A 26,506-nucleotide genomic window follows, 5' to 3' on the forward strand; every position below is an offset into this window, starting at 1 on the left:
AATTACTATGCTCTGAATTGAGTTTTAGTTCCATTCTTTGAAAAATATTCTTAAAACGAGTGATAGGAAAGAGTTTATATCCTGCTGCCAGTCCAGACTATATTCAGAATTTAATGGCAAAAGTAGTTTATGTGATGTTTTGATATTAAATAGGTAGTAGTTACTAATTATTTACGGTTGTTGGTATCTATAATAACAGTTTTATACACAATGTACAGTTATTTGTACATTTTGAAAGGCTTTTAAAATGAGTTGTATTTACAAAACAGGTCGGCATAGTGTATCAGTCCTGGGAGAATACTAATCCGATCAGAATCCTGAAGAAGATTGAGAGATGCTAATGCTTACTGAATAGGAATGTTCAGATGTGCATGAGTGAGAAATATAATGAAAACCAGAATGAATTACAAAGATAGCAGCTACATTACTGAACTTTGATTTCTGAATTGAAAAGTCTATTATGTGAGATGTGATAAATAAAAATGTAATAAACTAGAAAAATTCAAATATGATTATAAATTTCAGTTTTTATTAGTTTAGATCACAGAATCACAGAATTGTAGGAGTTGGATGAGGCCTCTGGAGATCAGAGTCCAACCCCCCAACTAAAGGAGGTTCCCTGCAGCAGGTTGCACAGGAAAGCATCCAGATGGGTCTTGAATATCTCTAGAGAAAAGACTCCACAGACTCTCTGTGCAGCCTATTTCAGTGCTTTGTCACCCTCAGTGTTCTTTCTCACGCATAGATGGAACCTCTTGTGTTTAAGTTTGTGCCTTTTGCACCTTTCCTGTCACTGGGCACTACTGGGCCCCATTCACTTGAGACCCACCCTTGAGATATTTACAAGCACTGATAAGATCCTCTCTCAGTCTTCTCTTCTCCAAGCTGAACAGTCCTGGGTTTCAGCCATTCCTTGAAAGAGATGTGCTCCAGGCCCTTTACCATCTTTATACCCCTCTGCTGGACTCTCAAGTAGTTCCATGTCTTCCTTGAACTGGGGAGCCCAGAACTGGGCAAAGTACTCCAGATGTGGCCTCACCAGGGCAATAATATATATTCAAAACCTCTGCTTTGTATGCATTCACAAAGAGTATATCCTTGTGTTCTGCCTACAAGCAGAAGCTTCCTCTGGCTGTACACCAGACTAGCGGATAGAGTGGGTTGCAGACAATATATATTTCAACACAAGTCTTTAAGTGTAATTTGTTTAATCACTGATGCTGTCCACTCATGGGGACTGATTTTTTTCAATAACTTTAACAGCTGTTAAAGAAGTAAGTAAAAACTAGTTCAGCCAGCTCCAAGCTACTTTCATTATTCACATCATCTTAGCCCGAATCTGCAGAGTTCATTCTGGGTCAAAATTCAGAAAATCACCTTTGCTTTACATTTTCACAGCCTGTACTAAAAAGAGTTTGGCTGACCTACAAGTCTGGACTTACAGTCTGCTTTGATTATACATGCCGCTGAAAAAGGGGAACTGATTTGAACCTTGTGAGATGGATTGCAGCTTCTTTACTAAGCTATTTAAAAGCTTTTGTACTCCTGACTGTAGCTATTTGAGAGAGCACCTTGGCTGATTAAAGACAAAGCGTACATAATACCCATAATGAGCTTTCCTTTTTCAACTTCAGTGGATATAATTTATTTTTAAATCATCAATATTTCACAGCCAAAAACCAAAGTTTCAATTTAAATATAGTGAAGTATTCTGCAGGAAAAAAAAAAAAAAAGAACTAAAAAGTGAAGCAGGTGATGTTATATTCATTGTTCATGAGTAGGGTCACTGTTGATTATTACTGAACTGATTGTATCTCTCTCTGTATCTCTCTCCTGCTGAAAACTAAGTTTAAAAACAACAACAACAGCAGAAAAAAAAAAAAACAGATGCGTTATTATCATACACTAACCTAAGAAGTTGTGTTTGTGCAGTTGTGGTTGTGTGTGTGTGTGTGTATCTCGTATATTTCTAGAATGAAGAGAAAGGAAGATGAAGTGTCTGAGAGGAAACGTAAACAAAGCCAGACTATGATGATGGGTGTATTTCCTGATAGTTTGTGCAACCTTTAAAATCCAAAAATCAGCACACAAATATAAGAAAAGAAAGAATTCAGCATTCTTTCTGAAGGCTGTGTCCATATTGCTGACTGTGGTATGTAATACATTGCTGACAGAAGTAGGGTAATAATGTTGGTATATTACTTAGGAAGAAAAGAATATAGGGACAGAAAGATTAGCTTTGAGATAGAGGCTTGAGTTTTATTTGCTATAACAATCCATTCTGATATGAAACGCTTAAAAATCTGAAAGTCCTTTGCCCAGTAACACTACCTCTCATTGAATTTACTTGGAATACACAAGCTGTTTTTTAGAGGCACCCCTCTAAAAATATACACAGAAATACATACACAGAAATATATAGCAAAATAGATTTCTCAGAACCCTACTACATAATATGTTATTCCTAGATAGAAATTTAAACAAACCATCAAATATTTTCTCAACACGAAGCTTAATTATTTACCCATGCAATAAAAAGGGGTATGTATTATGATGCTATTTCACTGATTTATGAAGTATTTGCAGACGCTGGCAGGTTTCATTACTACTTTGAAACCACATCCAATTCAGTGACATACTCACATAGCTGCTGAGATCACCCAGTCCAGCTTGCAATTTTTCACTAGAATTGGAGGCTATAAATTTTGGGTCGAAGGCTAAGGCTCATATTCATCATTCTAGTTTACACCCATCAATGTCAAAAATCATGGATTCGTATGAAGAGTTGTTCACAGCTTTTAGACAAAGCTGGATGAAGCTCTGTTGGTAATAAGAGATTTTATTCTACAATTTCCTGCTCTCTTGGATGTGGAACTTTAGCAAGAGAAAGTAACAAAATCAACAGAGTATTTGTTACTTTGGCACTTGGAATTTTTGCACAGTGCTTTTATAGCTGTTCAGGCACCATCCATCTCTGTGCAGAATGCAAGTCTTTTCTGCACAGTGAAAAATGGCTTTCAAACCCAACTTCTACCCTGTGGCAACTCACAAAGCTCCTCTGCAACCTCTCCTTGGTTACTGCTCTATACACAGCTGTCACGGTCCCTTTGCATGTCCAATATTGTTTTTTCCAATCCACGAGCACTTTCATGACATGATTTTTACACATAGGGTAGACAGTTATTCCAGATAGTACAGGACAAGTAGTTTACCTTCTTTGCTTGCACTTCTTACTTTGAGAAGCAACACTGCTGTGTTAAAATGAAGAGCTTAGCATAGGATCTAATAAAAAGTCTTAGAATGTCCCTTTACAGAGGCATTTGGTTGAATACGACTTTACGACTTTCGGTGTTTTCACATAATAAAATAGGAGGCATTACTTTCAGAGCAGCCCTTGTTTATTGTTCCTGCCTAAAACCTCGCTTATATTTATGTTCTGATCTTCATTCTATTCAGGGTAAGCATATTCCCCTGATCCCAGGTAATATATGCAATTCAGAATTTGGTGACAGGAACAGATTTATTTTGAAGTAGAAAACACTGAATTGGGAATTTGGAGATAACACTGTCTTAAGTGCATGCTAAAAGCCACTTTTTACCTCAAAAATGCTTCTTTATTTTCACATAATAGGTTTTCCTGATATAACCACACAACTTCTAACTTACAGTCCTGTATAGGGCCAGCTCACCCTATAAATTCTGCTGCTGCACTGTGATAATTGTACCAGGAGGCATTTGATTTTGTTCACATGCAGGACAGTCATTATTTATTATGTCACAGTTTAGGAACGCAAGCAGTTTTTAAAATTTTGAGAGAAAAAAAGACTCGTATGCAGAATGTGATCCAGCAGGTAGTACTGCTAAGACACTTGACTTGCTGTGGATAATTATTCTGGGGCCAGAGAAAAGCTTTGCAAGTCTGAGATTCCCACTGGGATTCTCACTGCATCTGCTGAAATCTCCCTCTCTTGCATTTATACAGGGAGATTATTTTAGTCTGCAAAAAATCTCAGCAGGCCATGGTGTTGGGTACATTATCATCTCTGCAGGTTGGGCACAGAAAATAACATGGAGTTAGAATTTCCAGAATCTTTTCTGCCTCAGAAGCTGAGTTCTGCACAACCTTCTGAAGGTGGGAGCTCTGCACTGGGCCAAGAGTACTCTGAGGATCTCAGAAGCAAAAACAAGACCTTTGGTTGCTGGGAACTTATTAAAAGAGAAATCTCTAGCCTGCTGCCCTTGACCTCATGTACGTTATCTCCCCTGTCTTCCAAAAACTATTGGTGTTTCTTGCCAAGATTTTGTCCTCAGAGGAATAGGAAGTGACTTGCTTATGGAACAGCTGGAACTCAGTGGCTTTTATTAGTTTATAAGCCATTTTTAACTACTTTGCTTGTGCGGTGCTGTACTGAGTCATGCTGGTGAGCTTCTGCTGCCATATCCTTGCAATACTCTTATGTACATTCCGTATCAAGGACTGACAGTGAGAGCTGCTACGAGTTCACCATCTGATGCAGTTTTAATAGGAGAAGTCACAAGAAGGCAGTTTGTGAGATTAATAGAGCATACGTACAAGAAGATATATAGGCAAAAAAGATGGGATGATGAGTACTGACACATCCACGTGTAAAAAGGAAGTAACAATAAATAAGGAAATAACACCTGGAGCTTTAAGGACTAGACAGCTATAGGCCACATTGTGAGACAGCCCAAAATATCAAGGAGTGCAGTTGGTGAACCAGTACACCAGCCTGGAATAGGAAGGTGTGTATTCAAATACGAGGACTGCTCTGAAAATAATGCCTCCTATTTTATGTTTGCCCACAACCCCAGAGCAGATGTTGGTGGAATGGCAGTAGGACTTGAACCTTCCCACCAATATTCCATTACATTTTTTTGCTGTGTGATAGATGGCAGCGTATGGGAAGTTTGACAAAATGGTGTTTGACATGGAAGTGAATATAAAGCAAAGGTGTGGGACTGAATTCCTCCAAGCAGAAAAAATTACACCCATTGGCCTTCATCGATGCTTGCTGAACATTTATGGAGACCAAAAAATGGATATGAGCACATTGAGGCATTTCAGCAGTGTTGACAATGACAGTGGGTTACCTCAGCTCGTGCAGATTTTTATGAGCACGGCATGTAGGTTCTTGTTCATTGCTGGTGAAAATGCACAGCTAATGGTGATGACTATGTTGAAAAACAGTGTTTTGTAACTGAGACTTCGGTCTATCAAACACTGTTATTGTGCACTTTGTTTCCATGGAAATAAATAGAAAGCATTACTTTCAGAGCAACCTAGCTAAATGTTCCAGTCAAAACCAAAATCAATAATGAAATGCCTTTGATGACATCATATTTACACTGTATAGGGCTTTACTCAGTAGGTGCAATTTCACTGAATTGTGGCATAGCTTTAGTCTGGAAACTGAGGTTATTCATGTACTCAAGGTTGTTCATTTTGGCATACTTGTTTACTTAAATGTGTATTCATAGCTGTATCAGTAATAACCAGAAGTTGGCAGAAGCAGGCAGTCCTTTTCTACTGTACTGATATGACCTGAGACTTGCAATGTTGATACTCGCATTATTATCTCATGAAAAATTACTGGTAAAGGGTCCACCTGACCTTAGCGTAGGACAAAATATTAAATTCTATAATTTAAGTTTCACAGAACAGCTGGCATGAATCACAATGTTGCATGGTTCTACAGGAGCAGAGACAAAATTGTCAAAAAGAAAACAACAACAACAAGAAAAAAAGACTACACGTACTGTGGTGATCACTGTGTGCACTTCTGCTGAAACCACCCTGGAGGCTGATGCATGTTTTTCGTGACTATTCCTGCAGCTAGGATGCTCGCAGAAGTTGGCGACTGACTAAAGCAGAGAGAAAAAAAGCTTTGCAATGGAAGGACTTGTGCCATTTTTTCATCTATACTGACATTTTCAGTGATTTCAGTGATTCCAAAATAATAATAATCGTGGACAAAGAGGATGCGTTCCTTTTGGTGCTTAGTCAACCACTGTGCTGGGATGTGTGAGATCAAATGGGGCCAAAGTGAAGCATAAGCTTTGTGTTGTTGTTTGGCCAAGGATGAGTGTCACGAACAGTTTGGAAGTACCTCAGTGAACAGTTTGCATTTACTGAAGCCATCAGGGCAGCTTCTGTTTGCACTTAGGGCTATGATTCAGAAGTACTATGAAATCCGTAGATTTGTTTGTTTACCACATTTAAGTATGATCTAATTCTGAGAAACACAAGAGAGATGAAGAAAAATGTTTTTATTAGTTTCTAAACACCTTCAGAATGTGTGGGGATTGCTCCAAACAAGAAAAAATGCACACAATATTTGTTGGCAACAGTACAGAAATGGGAGACAGGATGACAATGGCATCTTTTCTACTCACAGTGTTAATGTCAGAGTCGTGAGTAGTCAAAAGGGTACATTAATTATCTAATCTGTTCCCTGTATTTGTATTGCTTGAAATGTATTTATAATGCTTCTATTGCCATGGGATTTGTGAACATTTGCTTTAGGAACTGCTCCTACACATTCTGTATGTGCAAGAAGGCCTCACGGATATGTGTCATTCTACAGATTTCAGCAGCATTGTGGCAGAGGAGCAAGCTTATGCATCATACTGTACAAACCTGGGATGTTTGAGCTTCTGCAGATGTATGTTCATGTACATGATGTTCTTCTGCTGTTGCTAATACACCTCGCTTCTTGTCCCTGGTAAGCAGCTTCTGCAGTGTTATCTCAGTTATGCTGTTACCAGCACCCAACTCCCTCACTCGGAGGATGGAGAAGGCTCTGGGGAAACCTCATTACAGCCTTCCAGTACTTGAGCTTATAAGCAAGAGAGGGACTGACTTTTTACATGGTCTGATAGCGATAGGACAAGGGAGAACGATTTTAAACTAAAGGAGGGGAAACTTAGGCTAGATAAAATCCCCAAGCAGCGTTATAGGCTTGGGGATGATGGCTAGATGATTGTGAAGAAGAAAGAGACCTGGGGGTGTTGGTTGATGCTCGGCTGAACATGAGCTGACAGTGTGCCCAGGTGGCCAAGAGGGCCAATGGCATCCTGGCCTGCATTAGAAATAATGTGGCCAGCAGGAGCAGGGAGGTGATCATCCCCGTCTACTCAGCATTGGTGAGGCCAGTGTTCAGTGTTCAGTTTTGGGCCCCTCACTACAGGAAAGATGTTGAGGCCCTGGAGTGTGTCCAGAGAAGGTCAATGAAACTGGTGAGGGGTCTGGAGCACAAATTTTATGAGGAGCGGCTGAGGGAGCTGGGATTGTTTAGTCTAGAGAAGAGGAAGCTCAGGGGAGACCTCATTGCACTCTACAACTTCCTGAAGGGAGGTTGGGGTGAATAGGGGTTTGGCCTCTTCTGCCAGGCAATGAACAGAACCCGGGGAAATGGCCGCAAGTTGTATCAGAGGAGGTTTCGGTTAGACATGAGGAAAAACTTTTTCTCTCAGAGAGTGGTCAGGCACTGGAATGGCCTGCCCAGGGAAGTGGTGGAGTCGCCGTCCCTGGCAATGTTCAAGAGGTGCCTGGACAAGGAGCTGCGAGATATCATTTAGTGCTTGTGGTAGCAATGGTAATGAGAAAACTGTTGGACTAGATGATCTTATAGGTCATTTCCAACCTTGTGATTCTATGATTCTATGAAAATTCTTTACTCGGAGTGGTGAAGCATGGGCACAAGCTGCCCAGAGAATCAGTGTATGCTCCATCCCTAGTTCAAGGCCAAGTTGGATCCTGGGCAGCTCGATCCAGTGGGTGGCAACCCTGCCCATGGCAGGGGGGTTGGAACTAGACTGTCTTTAAGTTTCCTTCCAACCTAAGCCATTCTATGGTTCATTCATGTGCTCTGCCATGAAACTTGAGTCACAGAATGGAGCCTGATACAGGCAGGAGTTGGAAAAGGAGGCTGCCATCCTTGAGCCCCAGTCAGTACCAGGCCCACAACAGCAGCTTCTTGGCATAGACATAACCCTGCAAGTACCACATTGAATAGCATGTGACTTGATTTTAAGAACTACAGACTTTGAGTCTGTGGATGGATGCCTATGCTTAGCATGCATCTCATACCATAGGAGCAGTGTGACAAAGATTAATGTAATTAAAACCCCAGTCCCCTGGTAGTGCTGCTTGCTCCACTTCCCCTCTAAGCACCCCAAGCAGCTCTCTGAGGAAGCCTGCCATGCCAAACACTGTTGTGCTTCATCCTCTCCTTGTTCTTTATGTGGAGCTGCCTCTGATGTCAGTGGAGACCTGACATAAAGAGAGCAGCGGAATTGGGTTGAAATGATTTTTTATAACAAGATTAAATAGAAGAAAGCTCTCTGAAATATACAGAAATCTTATTCCTTCCCACAGCACAAATGAATACTTTCTATTTTATTCTTCAAGGACACTTACCTGCATGGGATTTTCTATGTGTGTTTATGGGTGATTGCCAACGCTTGCCAGAAAGGATCTGCAATGAGCAAACAAGGAATTGCCAGTACATTTATAACATGCATTTCCATTTGCTATTCCACATCACACACATTTCTTAATAACTTCTGTGCATACAGCTTTGCCTTTCCGTCTTGCAGTTGCTAAATCCTCTTGAATAGAGGCATGCAAATGTGAGTGAACACACGCTGTGTTCATCAGGAATACGCTTTAAATATTTTCTGCCTATACTCAAAAAAGTCGGAGAAATGCCATCAGTTTTTATGTGGAATTTCCCAGCTGGTTCTTTTTGGTATTAGCAACAGTAACCACATTGTACCAGTGGACTTTTTTCCCTCTTCACAAATAAAAACAAATGACGCACAGCTTACAACGCTGAATGTAAATGATGGGATCGTTCCGGTAGTGCTATCCCAGTCTCACAATAGCCAGCAGAGTTCAAACCCCGGGGCTAAATCACAACAAAATACCAAAACATATTTGGATAAACTGTTTTAATGAGAAAATGGGATAAAATACCGCAGCATTATCATTCCTGTATCAAAACAATAAATTGCTCAGAGCGGACACAGAGGAGCATTCACAAAGGACAGCCTGCAGTCCCGCTGGGTGTGATTGAGTGAGCGAGGGCACAGCAGCCCCAGCGGCACAGCAGCAGCGGGACTCGGCGCAGGGCTGCTGTGCTCAGCGCTTTGTACGAAGCTCTCAGGTCTGCGCTTTCCCGTGCTCCCGTAAAACGGGCCGGTGTTGGGCAATATGAAAACATCTGAAATATGTACTGCTCAGTTCCCTTCCCACGTCCAGCCGTGGGAGTGGTGATTCAACTGCTCTCGCAATAAGCGCGCATTTCCTACAAGGTGAGCGAACGTGAGCACAGCTCTACCTGCCTTCTTCTCTGAGAGCGATCGCGAAAACACACTCTGAAGTAAGAACCAGGAACGTCTTCTTCCTTCTTAAACGCATCCCCCCCCCCTCAGCTAAGCGGTTTGATCTGCGCCTCCAAATTCCTTGCTAATCCCTTCCAAAAGCGGCACCCACAGGGAACGATCCCACGCCCGCCGCACTCCTCCGGCCCGGCAGTGCCGTGCCCCGCGCACGGAGCCGTTCCCGCGGCCCCCAGCAGGGCGCAGCAGCAGCACGCCACCCGCGCACCCCGCTCGCCCCCGGACGCACTCGCATACACGCGCCCCGCTCCGCCGCCGCTGCCCCGGCCCAAGGTCGCAGCGCCGCGCGGCGCGGCGCGGCACGGCCGTGGAGCCCGCGCGGTGCGGGCGCGATGCGTTGCGGGAAACGGCTGCCTCTCACCCCTGCCGGGGGCGCTGCGAGCCGTTTGGTGCCCGGCCGGGCCCGGCGCGGCTCGGCGGCGGGAGAATCGCGGGTTATAAGCGGACCTCTCTCTCTCCGCCCCCGAGCGAAGTCTCCCTCCGCCCCCGCCCGCGCTCCCCACCCCTTCCTCTGGCCGCGGAGAAGGGCATGGAGTTCGCGGGAGCCTATAAAAGCCCCTGAGAGCCCGCCGAGGCCACGGCGTTGCGATAGCCGACGGAGCCGAGTGGGCGCACCATGTCCCATCACTGGGGGTACGACAGCCACAACGGTGAGTGTGGGGCACAGCGGGACGCCTTTGCTTGTCGGCCGCCCCGGGAAGCAGCGCCGCGGCTCTGCCGTTCCCTGAGCTCCCAGGCGCTTCGGTTTTGCCGCTGTAACCTTGAGATGCCACCTGCGCCCGAGCGGCGCGCCGAGCATCCTCTGCGTTCCGACACACGGGGATGGGGCAGAGGATGCCCCGGCGGAACCTGGTCGCATTCCTCTCATCTCGGGAACTGTCCCCGTCTCGCTCACCGAACGGGTTTTCCCCTCAACCGTACAGGTGCTGCGGGGACGTCGCGCTCCGCAGAGCGGTATCTCTGACCCCCGAGCCCTGAGCCGCCCCGCGCTCTCTTGCAGGACCCGCGCACTGGCACGAGCACTTTCCCATCGCCAATGGGGAGCGCCAGTCGCCTATCGCCATCAGCACCAAGGCCGCCCGCTACGACCCCGCGCTGAAGCCCCTCAGCTTCAGCTACGATGCCGGCACGGCCAAAGCCATCGTCAACAACGGGCACTCCTTCAACGTGGAGTTCGACGACTCCTCTGACAAGTCAGGTGAGTGCATCCGTGTGTGCGTGATGCTGTCGCTAACGCTGCTATTAATGCTAAGCATTTACTGAAGCTGCAGGATTTCTTTCTTTATTATTAAAAGTACATGTATTTTGGAAAACTGGACTCCTCTTAGAAGAACGCTATGGCTGCTTGTTCTGCCTTACTCTAAACTCTGTAGAAGTGAACTCTTCCTTTGCAATTAACTGGGGAGGATTTGGCATGGGCTTGAATGGGAAAGGAGAAGAACAAAAAAAGATGGATTATAAGAGCAGTTCTAAGTGTAGTTCATCGTAAGCTACCAAACAAATGGTTAATGAGGAGGCAAAAGGCACCGCTGGAGGAAATGGGCTGTAGAATAACAGCGGAATACAGTTGCCAACATGGAGCAGAAATAGTTTGGAAATAGTTTCTTTGGTTACCAAAATATTATTTCATATTTCTGAAGCCAGTATGCTCCCAGGTTAGTACAGAAACAGAGGAATGATTAGGAAATACCTCTTTGTTCTTCTGTAACTTAAACAGAAATCTCTGATGTTTCTTGCCTGAAGGGTTTCTAGATACAGACAACGTATATCCAGCTCATTCCCACAAAGTTTGCAGGCAGGCAGCTGGCCCGCCATGTCCCACAGCTCACTGTGCTGTGTGGTGAGGTTCAGCACTGTGTCTTGCAAACCCCACAGTAACCCTGATGGAAGGAATGGCCCCACTGATGGGGAATCTAAGGCACGACTGCAAGGAGGGTTCTGCAGGTTGTCTTTAGTTGTAGTTTTTTCCCTTGGCTGGGTTTGCAGAAATCACCTTGCTGCAGTGAGTGTGCCTCTATTTTTAATTTAGAGAGCAAAACCAGCCTCACTGTAAGTCACTGCCTTCTCCAGACACTGCCTGATTTAACTTGTGTGAGCAAGTGCCCTGTTTTGCTGATTGCTTCCTTAGCACAGTGTCTCTTAAGGAATGGTGCTGGAAACAAACAAATCATGCCTACCAAAAAATGTGGTGGTATGTGTGTGTGTATATATATATATATATATATGTAGATAGTATTATACAAAGGTATGTCAGACAGCACTGCACTGAGAATTTATATTTCAGTTGTGATCTTTATACTGAATAATGTTAGCGGGTCAGCTAAGTGGTTCACATCTGCATAGGTACATATAAACCTATGTGTAATTTATTCAGAACTTCTGTATTCATATCTGTATAGCTTAAAAGACAATTAAAAAGCAGGGAAAAAAGTCTTCTGAGTTCTTAGTGTTTATTCCTCTGAAGCACTGAGGAGCCAGAGTTGAAGTGTGTATGTTTCAGCAATGTTAGGAGGAATAAGTTCCATAAGTAAAAGCACAAGGAAGGGATTCTGTTTTCGTTCACCAGATCTGTCTGAGTCGGCTCTCACTGAGCCCAAGGAAGCAGCTCCGGGTCCTCAGAGCATAACACAGCTACTGTGAGGTTACTCTGTGCGTGTGTAGGTCGGGGAGGACTGAAAAAACTAGTTTGTATCTGACAACATGGGAGAGAAAAGTGGCAGTAACATAAAATAATAAAAAGACACATCTATAGGAAGAATGCTCTTTCTGAGAAGTCAGTGCAGAACCAGAACATCTGTGACGGGGATCTTGTGACAGATAGGCAGTGACACTGCTCTCAGAGTGGGAGGGCAAAAGATGCAAGTGGGAATGCTCTCAGTGGTTCTGTCAGTGAATCAGAAACTGATGAGTGTTCAGGAAAAAAAGCACTAAACAGCTCTCTGTGAATCCATGTGAGGGCAGATCTTTCAATATCCACTTCCTATTGAAAATTACAGTGCCCAAGATCTACCTGGCAGCACCCATGGTGGTTTCATTTGTATGCAGCTAACTGAGTAACCTACTTTCTTTGCGGAAAATAAAGCTGTCTTTGACTTGTCTGTGCTGATTCACTCCTGTTCCTGAATTTTGAGACTAACAGTATAATGATCTCTCCAATTCCTGGTTAGACAGCAGTCACAAGGAGAGATTACGTGACGTTCTGTTATGTGTTACAGAAAATATGGGGATAAAATCCTGTGAATATTCCTCCCAGGCTGTAGTGCTTGCTTCCATGAGCTGTCCCATTGCAGTAAGGAATTATCTGTGTCAGTAGGCGTAAAATGAAGCAATAAGATCATTATTTGTGAATAATCTTCAACACATGAGTAATAGCACACAAAGATGTAGATCCATTCATTAAGAATCTTCAGGCACAGAGTGAATGAGGCAGCGGTTCCAATATTTTATGACTTCTGCTCTTACGGTGTGCAGAATTAGTTATTGTAATAAAAAGTACATAGTGAAGATAGGTCAGAAAGCTAAAACATGTTTGGATAGAAGTTTCTAAAAGCAATTACTTTTTTCAATTCAGAAGATACTGAATAGTAAAATAAATTTTGATATACAATATTTTCACAGAATGGCCTGGGTTGGACAATTACCTGGCTTCAACCCCTTGCTATGGGCAGAATTGTCCCCCAAATCTAAGTTTGTGTCTGTTTGTTGTATTACATGTGTGCACAGGAGCTCCTGCCTATATATCTGTGGAAAAACTGAGAATTTAAAGGGTAAAAAATATCATTTCTTAAGATAATATCCCATTCAGAAAAGGTTTTTTTTCTCCTTCCTGTCCTTTTAAAAGATCTTTTTACTAATAGGTAAAGCTCTATAGATGTAGCATGTGGTTTAGTTTCCAATTAACCATCCCAATAACCTATGCAATTTTCCTTTACAATGATGTTAAAATTATTGTGATCACTTCAGTTCTTGACTTTGATCTACTTTTTTGTTAATGTAGATGTTATTAAGCATGCTTAAAAAAAACAAAACAACCCTATTCCTAAGCAATTACATACAAACCTTCTATTTCAGTTCTTGTAGCACAGCCTTAGAATTTCTTGGGTTATGTGACAGCTGTGGTATTCCCCTTCTAAAGCTGCAATTGGTTCCTGAAGTCTGTTCCCTTCCTGTTTCACAATTGCTAGCTGGTAGAACAGATGTAAGTTGGCAACTTGGAATTGCCTCTTTCTAAACGTTTTTATTTGCTGAAATTCCATTACTTTCTCTTAGATAAATTATTGTCTTCTATCTTGTTTTCTTTCCCTTTTTTGGAATGTTTTCTCAAACATAGAAAACAAATGATGAACTTCTGCCTTCAGTTGTTCCTTAGTTTCTCTTCTTCTGTTCTAGATTTTTGAATTCTTATGTCCACTGTCTTGTAGCAAGTGTGAAAGTGCAAGTATTTGTATTTAAATTTTTATAACCTAAAGTAAAAGCAAAACCTCTATATGGTAGAAATGTCACCAGGAATAGAAATACAGTTTTAGGTTTATTCTCTGTTGTCTATTGGGACACGTGTCAAGCCATTGGTGCTGATAACCCCTGACCTATTATAGTGCACCTTATTCTGGGAGTTTTATAGCAACTGAGAGCTTTGTAGCTCATTCAGGGTACCTACATAATCATGTTGTAGTCTGTCATAAGGAAATGTGTATTGTCATACACTTCAAAAGATGGAAGCAACTGTCTACTTCTCAAAGCTCTAAAGCCACAGGAAGTGACTGTGCTCAACTAAGCCTAAAAAGCATGAAAGACAATTTTGTAATATACATTTTATTTTCACTTTATGTTCTGTGGAGAACTTTTTGGAGTTGACCTACAACTTGACATTCAAATGGGAAGTGCTCGTAGCAGCGAGCACTGTATTCTGTGTTCTCTGATCACGTGTTTGTCAAAGTCAGCTATTAATTATTTCATAACAAATAAAGATATTTTAGCTGTAAAACCTGTCAGAAGTGAATAGTAACTCTGGTGTAAACCTCTAAAGACTTTACTAAGTTTACTAGTCACTTCTGCATGTGAATGAGTCTCATTTCCTCTTCTTTCCTTGCTGCTTTGCTGGAGATACGGAAGTCCAACATGGGCTCTCAAGTAAATCTGACGTTTTTATAGAAATTGGAATGGAACTTTGCAATTATGCTGAGACCTGGGAAATGAAAATATTTTATTGACTGTGGGACTAACATTTCTTGGGAGACTTTCAGCAGTCATAACTGATTACTCAATTCTGTGATGGGCAATATTAATGATGATCCTTCAAATGTCTTGAATTCTGACTCTGTAAGCAGACCGATCTATTTTGTTGCATTTGTTGACAACAGTTGCAACAGTTGTTTCATTAGCAGTGTGTGGTTGGCAATGGATTACACTGGAAGTTGTGCTGTTCTCTTTTCCTAGACTTCCATCCCAGCAGGTAAACTGAGGAAGAAATGTGCAGATCTGCTGTCTTTAAGGCAAAGCTTTTACGCAAAGTCACTGCCAGGCATTTATTTTTAGGCTTCCCAGCTCTGTGCATGTAACATTAGCTACACCAGAATAATGTTGGAGGTTATTGGTATACAGTCACAGCTTAAAGCTCTGCAGTACAGTATGGGCTATGCAATGTCATAACCCATCTTATTGTAAATCAAGGAACTGATTACTTATGGCTGAAGGGGACTGTGTTCAGACACCTGCTTATATGTCACAAGTATTTTTGTGTGCTGCCTGACCAGAAAGTCAGAGGTCCCAGAGTGTGTGTGATCACTGAGTAACTTTGCTGTTCAACTGGTATCAGTAGAAGCTGCAAAGTCTAAGCAAGAAGGTAGTTTGAGCTTCAAGGAAATAGGAAGGAAAATGATAGGGCTTGAGATCAGTTCTGCTTAATTTAGGCCTTCATTTCTTTACAGAGCTCAAAAGTGCCCTTCCTGATTTTAACTAGCTTACTTCATTTATCTCTTTCTGTTTTTTTATTTACATGTGCAACTTCTAGGCAGAAACTTGTCATGGCTTGTGCATGTAAGAATCCTGCTGAGTTCCTTCTGCTCTTCCAGATTCTCTCTCTAGAGCCGTATTTTAATACAAAACCAAGAGAAACTCTAGGTAACTGTTACCAGCTGAGTTAAGAGCCACTTGGCTGCATTACATCTTAAAAAGAAATTTTTCATAGTGCTAGATTTCACCTTGACTATTCTTCCCAACCAATTTGTTCACTTACCTTCATAAGTGAAAGGGTGCTGAGTGTTGAGTGCCTAGAGGCCACACTCACACCTTCCTTCACTTTGCCCACCTTCCTTATATCTCAGTTGTATGAGCGCCATGTCCAATGCATAATTTCCAGTTCTGTAAGCAATCTCTGAGGTTAGCGTTATAGTTAGAACTGTCAGAAATGAAGCCAATTGTTACTCTTAAGAGAATCTTAATGCTTCCTACTCAGTGCTCTGGACGTCATTGTCAAATTATTTGGGTTGAAAGGTGAAGACTGAATGCTGATCAGGGATTCCCTATTGTGCCTAATGATACATTAAAAAAAAAAAAAAATTATTCTAATCCTCAGAGCAGTGGGTTTCACTGTGTGAAATAAATAGTGCCCTTCTTGTACTAGGGACAATATATCACGTGAACAAATTGTCCATAACATAATGCCAAATTTTCAAGTGTTTAATACTCCCAAGCTACATCTATAAATAGTTTAAAGTGTATTTTGTTCTTTTAAATAGCCACTTCTCTTACCACTTCCCCTTAATTTACTCTCAGTGGCTAGTGGATGTTTCCTTCTATACAGGTATATACACACTAACATTTACATGCATACGAGCATTCCTACTTAGATGTTTGTTGGAATCACACAGACAAATGACCTGAAGGCTGACAAGGAAAGACGTGAACCTGAATGACTTAGGATGGTTAAGCAGGTCAAAGCCTTGTCTGGCTGCTGCCCAGTCTGTGCCAAGTAGTTCAGCAGGGCTGAATTGAAATCACTGAGCAGCTGCTGATACACACGTATGCAGACGTGGTACAGTTTGGCACTTGTTTAATTCTGGCCTATCTCTCCAGAACATCCTTGCTACCTTATCAGGCTAGCCCCCTTGCAAGGTCACAGCGGGGCTTTTTTTTCTTATGAGATACCAATTACGTAGGTTCTTCTGGTGAAGCTCATTACAGATGTTTTCTGCAAGTGTGATCTCGACATCACATGCTTGCATCCTGTCTTACTCTCCTCCTTGTCATGATATAGTGTCTTAGGAGGAATGTTTGAAAGAGATAACGTAAAGAAGGAAACATCTCACAAAATGTAATATTCTATACTCCACGTTTCACAGAAGTGACAGCTCACCTCAACTGAACCCTTCAGACTGTCAGATGGGGAAGTCCATCCTTGCATAAGAACACAAGGCTAATCCCTGAGCATACTCATAAGAGCCTTTTTATGCCATTAATAGTACATGGTGCTTGAGATGTTTTTCTGCTTTATCTCTGCTGGGCCTGTTTTCTAGCATATAGATATCTGTGTATACACAAATGCCTATAAAACAGTAACATTATAAATATATGCACAGTATAATACATTATTATGTGCACATATCTATAATGCTATATGCATGCACATGTCTACTGGAGGCAGATAGAAAATCATGGTTTTTTTTTTTTTTATGCCAAAGCAATCTGTGCTTTGAGCTGTGCTCAAAGCTATATGCTGAACTGTTCTGTTGCTACGTTTTAGTTTGGCAGTATCTCAGTTAGAACTACCTTTTCTATTTTGAGCTCTTGACATCCATTGTGCTGCAGTAGGCCCATTGTTTCATCTCCTGGAAAGAATTTTGCTGTCAATGATTTCCATTCAAAGGGCATTTTCTCATTCAGCTTTGTCTCAGAATCATGAACTTTAGAGTAGTGTTTTCTTATCACACTGATCTGTATAACAGGAAGAAATTCATTCTGTCTCAGGAAGCAATCTTATAGTTCAGCCATTTTGATTACTTCTTTGACAAGTTTATTGCTGCAGTGAGATTTATTAGTCTCCTGCCCTGTTACATCCTTATGCAGGGAGCTACGGTAGTTGCATGCTATTCCTGCCTAACTTAGCTAACTTAGTGGCTGCTGCCACTTCCTGAAGAAAAATACGAAGTAGTTCACAGAACTTCCTGTAAAGCTGTCCTGTTCTGCATGGGAAAAGTAACTGCCCAGTGACTGCTTTTGGAAACAGCAGTGAGGTTGCATGGCCTGAATGAGCAGCTGTCCTGGGTTTCTGTGCATTTCCAAATATCCCATGAGCACATACTAAAGACAAAGATAGTTCACCTTCTTTATCCCAGAAATCCCATAGACATTAATAGAACCGTTTGTGTGTTTATTTAGCTTTCTGAATTAGCTCTGCTAGTACTCATTTTCACCTAATTTAGAAAATGTTATGAGGTCATGTAACAGCAGTGCAATATAATTGCTGGATGTTAGTAGTGTAACTTTTTCAGTAAGTGGTAGAAGGTTGTGAACAGTTACTGTTTCTTAATCTAAGCAAAATGGCTCCAAATCTGTCTCACTGCAATATTTCAAATAACTGTCAAATAGAAGAAAATCTGCATTTCCAAGCTGTTACCTCTTGGATTGTTACATACCTATGGAGGCCGGTTTATTGATGTAGATAGAGAGTGAAGAATCTGTGAGAAAATAATGTGTTTTCCAAGCTGCCCAGTGCTATTTTCACTCTGCATCTGAAGCTATGCTATGTAACGAAAGGGGACAGAGCTACATCTGTATTTCCTGGGTTAGAGTAATACTGAACTCAAAAGTAAGAGAGCTAATGCTGAGGTGCTCAAATATGGATCAGAATTTTCCCATCCCTCAAAAAAAGAGAAGAGCTGGACTTCTGTTTTCAGTGGGGCTTGAACTGATGTTTGTGTCACATGGACAGGGGTAGGGAAGTTCCTAGTGGAAATATTGCTCTGATGCTCCAGGAGTTTTTGCTTTACAAAAGCTGTACTCATGGTTTAAAACAAACAAACAAAACAAACACTTGTACTGAAGAAAAGAAGTTACAATATCTCCACATTTGTGTTTTAAATTTTACTTCTTTGGAAAGGCTGGAAAATATCAAGGAAAAATAGTAACTGCTTAATGGAGGCTAGAACAAGAAGGCCTGTTGTGTAACTAAGACTGTTGAATTTGTATTCATTCACACTAATCTAATTATTGCTTTCTTTGAATGCTCTGCTGTGAGACAAAATAAGCTAGTGCTGGATTTGAGAACCACAAAGTGAGAAAAGTAAGCAAAAACTGCAAAGAGATTTTGTGCATCTTTTGAGTTTTATGAAGCTATAGCAAACTTTGTGTAGAAATAACACCGCAAATGGGTTTGAGAATATTGCATGGTTCTGCTCTTCAGCATGCTTTCCATTGATTAATAATGGCAGATTAAACTGTGCTATGCTAGTGCTTCTGAAGTTCGGGAATGGTGAGACCATGGTCCATTTGTATCTGCAACAAGCAGCAAGTCCACTAGCCAAAGGAACTGAAACTCCATGGCATTGTTTTTAAATGAAACATGTTATTGTGTGGGTTAAATGATTTTGCATCTGTAAAGATGTAGCACCTAATTACATTTTAAAATGGAGCTAGCACACATTTGAAATAACCATTCTGAAAAAAACTCATTCCAATTTGTAGTACTGTGCTTGAAACAGTTGTGCTCCTTGGCAGTTAGAACGTGTAGAAATACAGGAGTAGAATAAAATATGTGCCTATCTAATTACTTCAAACAGCCATTCCTCTTCTTATCACACAGTTTGGCAATAGGCAGGGTAAGTCTTGCTCTGTTGGCTATGTACGGTGAAATTTGTAAGACTATAGTGGAACATATATTCACATTTTTCAAACAGAAATATGTGTTGGCAGACTTCTAAAATTATTTGCCAGAGAAGGAGCTTTGGGCAAACGCTAAGTTTGTCCACTGAACCAAATTCTGCATGTGTAATGCACACAAGTGGAAACTAATGTGTTTCATACATCTTACGTCTAAATTTCATGTATTCTAGTTGTTTAGTCAAATGCTCACCTCTTTGAGTTCCTCCATTTCCAAGTATCCATAGCTATGTTTGTCCATGCTTTTGTATAATCGGAAGAAATCTGAACAGTGACTTTTTCCACTCTGCGTTTGGTTTATATTTTCAAACCTGCACGTGTGATAGTTCCATTTCTAGACTTATTGCGGACCAAGAGGCAAGCATCTTCTTCGCTCCACAGAATCATTTTGTTTGTGGCACGTGCACAGAGCACACATACATCTAACACCTCATGTCAACACTCTTCTGTCACTTTATATATATATTATGCACCTATATATAGAAATAGATCTGTAAAATTATAGCATTTCAAATGATATTTTAAAAATATTTCTGATTTTTAAATATTAGCACCTCAAGGATTTAATATGGATGAATTTGAGACACTTAGAAAAAACACAAACCTGTGTAAAACCTTGCCTTAATAACTTAGATATATAGTTCCACTGAACAGAACTGTTTGCTATTGTTCCATGCTTTATGCTGCACTGGAGGAGATACTGTCTGTGCCTTCAGCATTTGGCAGTAATGGTGCTTGACCCTGCATATTGTAATGGTGATTGGTCATAGAATAAGTACAAAGTTAAAGCTAACAAGCAGAGTAGGGAAGCTTGCTCCTGTGTAATTGAATGTGTGACTGGGCTCTCCTCTTATGTCAATCACATCACAGGGATAATGTCAGATAGTGGGAAGCATAAGTTAATGCCTCATGTCCAAACCAAACTTAAAAAAAAAAAAAAAAAAAAAAAGGCTTCTGCAGCATTGCTGTTCTCATCACCATTCTCTTATACTCATTACTGAGGAGAAAAAAATGGGATAGGCAGAGCTGGATCTTTGCAATGCCTTGTACTGTGCCCAGCACTTTACCTAGCATCTGCCTACAGCCAAGTGTTTGGGTTTAATTTGGAGTCAAAAGTGTTTCACTTGATCAAATTCACCACAGGATTTGCCTTAATGGATAAACTGCCCAAAATGAGGAGATAGAGTATGATACTAAGTTAAATATGATTTGGTCTTCAGCTGTACTTTCTCAGAGTAACCTTATGCAGGGCTAGTCTTTTTCTCGGACTTTATTTACTTGGTGACAGAAAAGTTACATCCTTAACTCTTCCCTCGTCACCTGTAATAATAGCATGCTTAATTGCTGATGACACTCACTGTAAATTCACTTATGGTTTTATATGTTTGTTATTGACTTTGGCTTTTTGCAGCAGCGTACCATTGAAGACTATCTGGAGTAGCATGACAGCATGCAGAGCAATAAATTAATTCACTTGGGAGACTTGAGTGGATATTCCAGTCTGAAGTGAGACTTGATAGCAAATGTTCCGGGAGGTGCTAATGGAAGTTCTTTGCTTTGCAGTGCTGCAAGGAGGAGCACTGGATGGAGTCTACAGGTTGGTGCAATTTCACATTCACTGGGGATCCTGTGAGGGCCAGGGCTCTGAGCACACTGTGGATGGCGTGAAGTATGATGCTGAGGTAGGATGTGCTTTGCCTTTCCAGTCTTGAGTGTCTAATGAGTGTTTTGATTTTTTTTTTTTTTTTTTTTCTTCCCACCTTCCGCTGTGATAGCAATAGCTCTACAGACCTTCACAGGGCAAGAGACTGTGTGGACCACCATAGAAGATTTTGGTGCAGTGTCACATTAGGATCAGCTCTTTGCAAATCATAGAATCATAGACTTGCTCAGGTTGGAAAAGACCTTAAAAATCATCTAGTCCAACCACAACCTTACCATACTACCCTGACTCTAACAACCCTCCGCTGAATCATGTCCCTGAGCACCACATCCAAATGATTTTTAAATGCATCCAGGGATGTTGATTCAACCACCTCCCTGGGGAGCCTATTCCAGTGCTTAACCACCATTTCTTTAAAGAAGTTTTTCCTGATATCCAACCTAAACTTACCCTGGCGCAACTTGAGGCCATTTCCCCTTGCCCTGTAACCCACCTGTCACCAATGAGAAGAGACCAACCCCGCTCTCACTGCAATCACCTTTCAGGTATTTGAAGAGAGCAGTAAGGTCTCTAAAAATAATACAGAGATTAGAAATGACTGCTGTGAAATACCTTTTTAACCCTTCCATAAATGCACGTATTGACTGAATGTGACTGCAGTTTGAATGGCCCCACAAATTTATCAGCTTTGATGCTTTTTCATGAGGTAGGATTCACTTTAGGCACATCCAGAAAAAATCCTGCCATTGCCTCACATCTGTTCACAATACCATAATTACTTGTTCAACTTGAGTTGCAGATATTGGGAAACAGCCATATGAACTAAATAACATTGAAATAAAAAAGAAAGGAGCATCTTTGCTGAAGTGGCCTCAATACTCCTGTGACATCTTTTTCAAAGGCTTTCCATGAAAGGGCTTCATTGGTGGTTTTTTTCTGGGTTTTTGTTGTTGTTGTTTTCTGTTTTTGTTTAGAGTGGAGGTCAGAACTGTATTTAATGTCTTCTCTGCCGTTACGCTGTAGGACCATGTATTTGTGTTGATAAAAACTCATGAATACCTGGCTATATTAGAAGTACTGTGTCAAAATCCTGTGGGCTGTGTGTAGGAAAAACTCATTGTAAAGATAAGAGGAGTTTTACCAGACTAAAAGCAGGAAGATGCAGCCCAGTTTGCATTTAAAACTCATCTGGGAGCAAGAGTCAGAAGCAAAATAAAATGCATGACAGAAATCTCTTTGCATAAACGAAACTTCAAAGTTAATGAATTATGTAACAAATTCTTAACTGTACACAAAAGTTTTAAATCTCAGTAGTAAAACACCATCTGCTCTTAATGTTTAATAAATTACTTCCCCATATCCTCATTTGTAAAGTATTATAGATGGAATATAATTTTCACAGTACTCAATGTTTTCTTGTTCCTAGCTTCATATTGTTCACTGGAATGTAAAATATGGCAAATTTGCTGAAGCTGTGAAGCATCCTGATGGTTTGGCTGTGGTAGGCATCTTCATGAAGGTTAGTTAAACTTCTTTATATTATTTGTGTTAGTATAGTATGTTCACTATGTTCCTCTATGTGGAATCAGGAGTCCAAAACACAGAATGAAGCAGTGTTATTTTATACCCCATAAGCCCAGAACAAATCAGATGATGCTTCAGGTTCTTTATTTTCTGTATGTACAAAAACTGTACACCTACAGTAGAGTATGGCTGTCATTTGTCACTGTGATGACCCTACAGCAGCATGCTTGCCTCCATCATAGTGGCACCGCTGTGACTTGGACAGTGAAATGATCCGCATTACTGACCAAGTCGTATATATATGAATCTATAGTAAGACCAGTCTAATTAACAACCATTTTAATTTCCCTCCTATTGTTAAATGTCCAGAGCATTTCATATCAGCCAAGTTGTCTTCACAGCTCTTGAAGAAGGTGATTGTATCCCAACTGTGTGTACTCTGTCCCAGCCTTCTATTAGGAGGGTGGCTTCTATGAAAAAATAGCAGCTCAAATTCAAAAATAAATCCACATGCTGTAAATTGAAATAACAATTTTATTTTGACCAGTGTCCTCAGCTGTCAACTGGCTTGATTTTTTAGAGAGACAATTGCAGTCATTTCTGCTTAATATTCTTGTTATGTAATGAACTGGTGCTATGAAAATGTGCTACAAAATGTCCTTGAGAATTCTAACAGAAAACTACAGTGTCACGAAACTGCTCTGTTAAGTTCTTTTCATGCTGTTTGTGTTACAGGTAGGGAATGCCAAACCTGAAATACAGAAAGTTGTTGATGCTCTGAACTCCATTCAAACCAAGGTAATATTCTGTGTTGAATGCCACCAGACAAAACCGTTTGGTCTAGAAAGTAGACTCTTTACTTCTTTCATGTCCACTCTGTGTATGAGAGTAAAACCATACCATCAGCACAAATGCTTCTGTAATCATTAAAGCCAAGGATGTTCAAAGTAAGTTAGGTGAGAGGGCAGGTAATTTGTATCTGTAACTACATCTATTTGTCTTTCAGCTGCATTGAAACCTGTAAGCTAAGAATCATCTTCCAGATAAGACATTTGATCAGGATAAAAACTGGGGAAAAAGTTAGCCTTCTGTATTTTAAATACTGTATAAATCATATATGGAATATTAATATGCTGAATAATTGAAAACTAGAGATATTTATTTAGTAATTAAGTATCATCATAGTGGGTAAAGTCCTATGCCAACAAGATCCGTGGATGGAAAAGGTAAAGAATGAGACTTCCCTGTCAGCTTTGTCATCGGTCTCCATTTGACATAAATGGATGTTGCCATTTACTTCATTGGACAACAGGTCTCTCAGTTTCTGTATTCCCAGTGTGCACTGCATCTGAAATCTCACTGTTCCTTCAGGCAAGATCAAGTCATATCTGTAAAGGAAAAGTCCATAAATTCAATATTTGAAATGCTGAAACATCTTGATTGTCCTAACAAATAAGGAATATAGTGCTGAATGTATATAATGCCTGTACCATAAGAGGTACTAGCCCTATATGCCCAACTCAGTTTCTCCCTTCCTCCAAATATAGAGCTTCTGTAGAAGACTTCAGTATGACAAGCCCAGTGGTTGTATGTTGTCACTTCCTTGACAATAGTCTGCCTACTTTGTTTATTGCAGGGAAAACAAGCTTCATTCACAAACTTTGACCCTACTGGGCTGCTGCCTGCATGCAGAGACTATTGGACGTACCCTGGCTCCCTGACCACACCACCACTGCATGAATGTGTGATCTGGCACGTTCTGAAGGAACCCATCACTGTCAGCTCTGAGCAGGTAGCTCTCTGGGATAGTGCCAATTGTATTGATTGCTTTGATTCAGTCTTCCAAGTGATCCTTGAAACGGCTAATGTCGCACAGAAATATGAATCTGAAGTGGTTGCCTTTTTCTGGCAAGCTCTGCTTCTTCATGTGGAAGTGGAGGTTGATGTAAAATAAAAGATTGTCCTCCATTTGGATGAAGTCCAAGCAGTGTGAAGAGTTTTAAAAATTTAATCAAGTTGGAGCTGCTGTGTTGTTTAAAAAAAAAAAAAAAAAAAGTAGAATGCGTGAGAAAATTACTTGCATGCATAGAAAAATGCTAGCATGTACTGTGAGCATCAACACGTTTGCTGCACATGCACAAGTCACCTATCTGTGTGTACTTGCCCTGAAAATAGCAGGTTTATCACATATCAGAAGAGCATTCATTCTGCATCTGCAGTAGTGTACTGTATATCTATGGCTGATTTGTTTATTTTTGAGATCTTAGAGCATTTCCAGGATATGCAGAACTTGCATTACAAGGACTGTTCATCACAGAACAGACTGGGAAATCCCATGCATAACTGTAACAATCCTAACTGCCTTGTTTGGAAGAGACAAAACTTGCAGATTCCAGAAGTCATTTGTCTAAGAAGAGTCCCATTTTCTGTTGGGCAGCTTGAGGAGGATGGAACCTTCCTAGTGGGAAGGAGTTCATTCAGACTAAATCAGTCCTGGCCCAAGGTTTCTGCACCATCCATTTATGAAATTACAAGGAGGCAAAATTTTATCTTGAAGTTTGCAACTGCGTGCTCAGAAGATATAAATAAATCTTGAGCCTATAAATCTAAACTAGTCCTGAAGGGCTTTAGTTTACCCTTCAAACTCTTAAATCCCTTTTATGTATGATGCCCATGCTAGAACCATACATACATATCTCTCTAGATCATTAGTGTTGGTGAAAGGTTTAGTTGCGCCTTGTGGTTTGGGGTGATGATGTGTAATTCAGATAGTCCTGTTGCAATGAGTATGCATTTGAGGATGGTTGTGCCTTTTCCCACAGATGTGCAAACTCCGTGGCCTTTGCTTCAGTGCTGAGAATGAGCCAGTGTGCCGCATGGTGGACAACTGGCGCCCATGCCAGCCTCTGAAGAGCAGGGAAGTCAGAGCTTCCTTCCAGTAACCTCAGCGATGAGTGTGTTAGAAACTGCTGTGTTTGTGAGGAACCCTTTTTGCTAAGCACAAATCAAACCTTTGCCATGTGTGCCCTGGCAACATCTTGTCTCCCATATTCATTCTTTATTTCGCTCTGCATCTGAAATGCCAGCTAATGAAATGTGAAAGGCTCTTGGCCAAACAGGAAGGGGTTCTTAATGTGTGGAGCTGAGGGGAAGCCTGAGGGGGGGGGGCTGTGTGCATTTTGATGACTTGCTGCGACTGACATTTTGATATAACAAACAATATATTGGCTGTTTGGGAGAGCATATGGTGATAGCAAAACAAGCCATTCTAAGAAACCTCATCCACTGGTGTGATAGTACATATAACTAATGGTAACTTGAAGCTTTGTCAAAAGCACAGGAATACAAAATATAGGTATAGTATAGGAAAAAAAGTATATTGAGAAGGAAAAGTAAAATGAATACTGAGAATTAGACTTAGATATTAAGAAACTGACATGTAAATATTTTGAAGACCATTTTACATTTTTACCCATGCTGTCAACAACCTTCATTATGTCTTCATGGTAGTGTGTTGGATTTTTTTAATTAAAAATGTCCTAAATTAAGTGTTATCTTTTAAAATTGTTACCATAGAGTACAAAATATCTTTTCACTGAAATAATATATGCTCTAATTTAAGGGGGAAATAAAATTGTATTTTAGATAACTTCTCTAATAAATCTATACTTATATTTTTGCTTCCAAGTTGTTTAATTCAGGGAAAAAGTCACTAATCTGTTCACATCATTGCATACTAAACATTATTAATAAACATTTAGTATATAAAGATTGAGTTTCAATGACACTGGAGATTAATGCAAAATGATACAATGTATTAGAAGAAAATTTCCTAAGTAGCTCTCTGCTAGACAGCAGAAGGAAGAATTAGTTGTGAGCAATCCTTGCAAATTGTCATTGAAGTTAATTGCATAATAAAAGATCCCCTTGCAAGAATTCTGAACAACATTCATCCTGTTGAACAAGCTTCTCCCAAACTGGTTGCATGAACGTTGCCCTTATGTGACAGCCCCAAAACAA

At 40.8% G+C, this 26,506-nt stretch overlaps 1 protein-coding gene across 1 annotated transcript; it reads left to right on the plus strand.

The window, feature by feature from the left end:
• The first annotated feature begins 9,912 nt into the window (after positions 1-9,912).
• On the plus strand, positions 9,913-25,579 carry LOC100539753 (carbonic anhydrase 2). Its single transcript, XM_010709086.4, has 7 exons — positions 9,913-10,073; positions 10,424-10,621; positions 20,863-20,981; positions 22,389-22,481; positions 23,222-23,284; positions 24,123-24,278; positions 25,309-25,579. Exons 1-7 carry the CDS (start codon positions 10,040-10,042, stop codon positions 25,426-25,428), a joined length of 783 nt encoding a protein of 260 aa, XP_010707388.2. The 5' UTR covers positions 9,913-10,039; the 3' UTR covers positions 25,429-25,579.
• Positions 25,580-26,506: the final 927 nt, after the last annotated feature.

The sequence above is a fragment of the Meleagris gallopavo genome, chromosome 3 (genome assembly GCF_905368555.1).
Source record: "Meleagris gallopavo chromosome 3, MGAL_WU_HG_1.1, whole genome shotgun sequence".
NCBI lineage: Eukaryota > Metazoa > Chordata > Aves > Galliformes > Phasianidae > Meleagris > Meleagris gallopavo.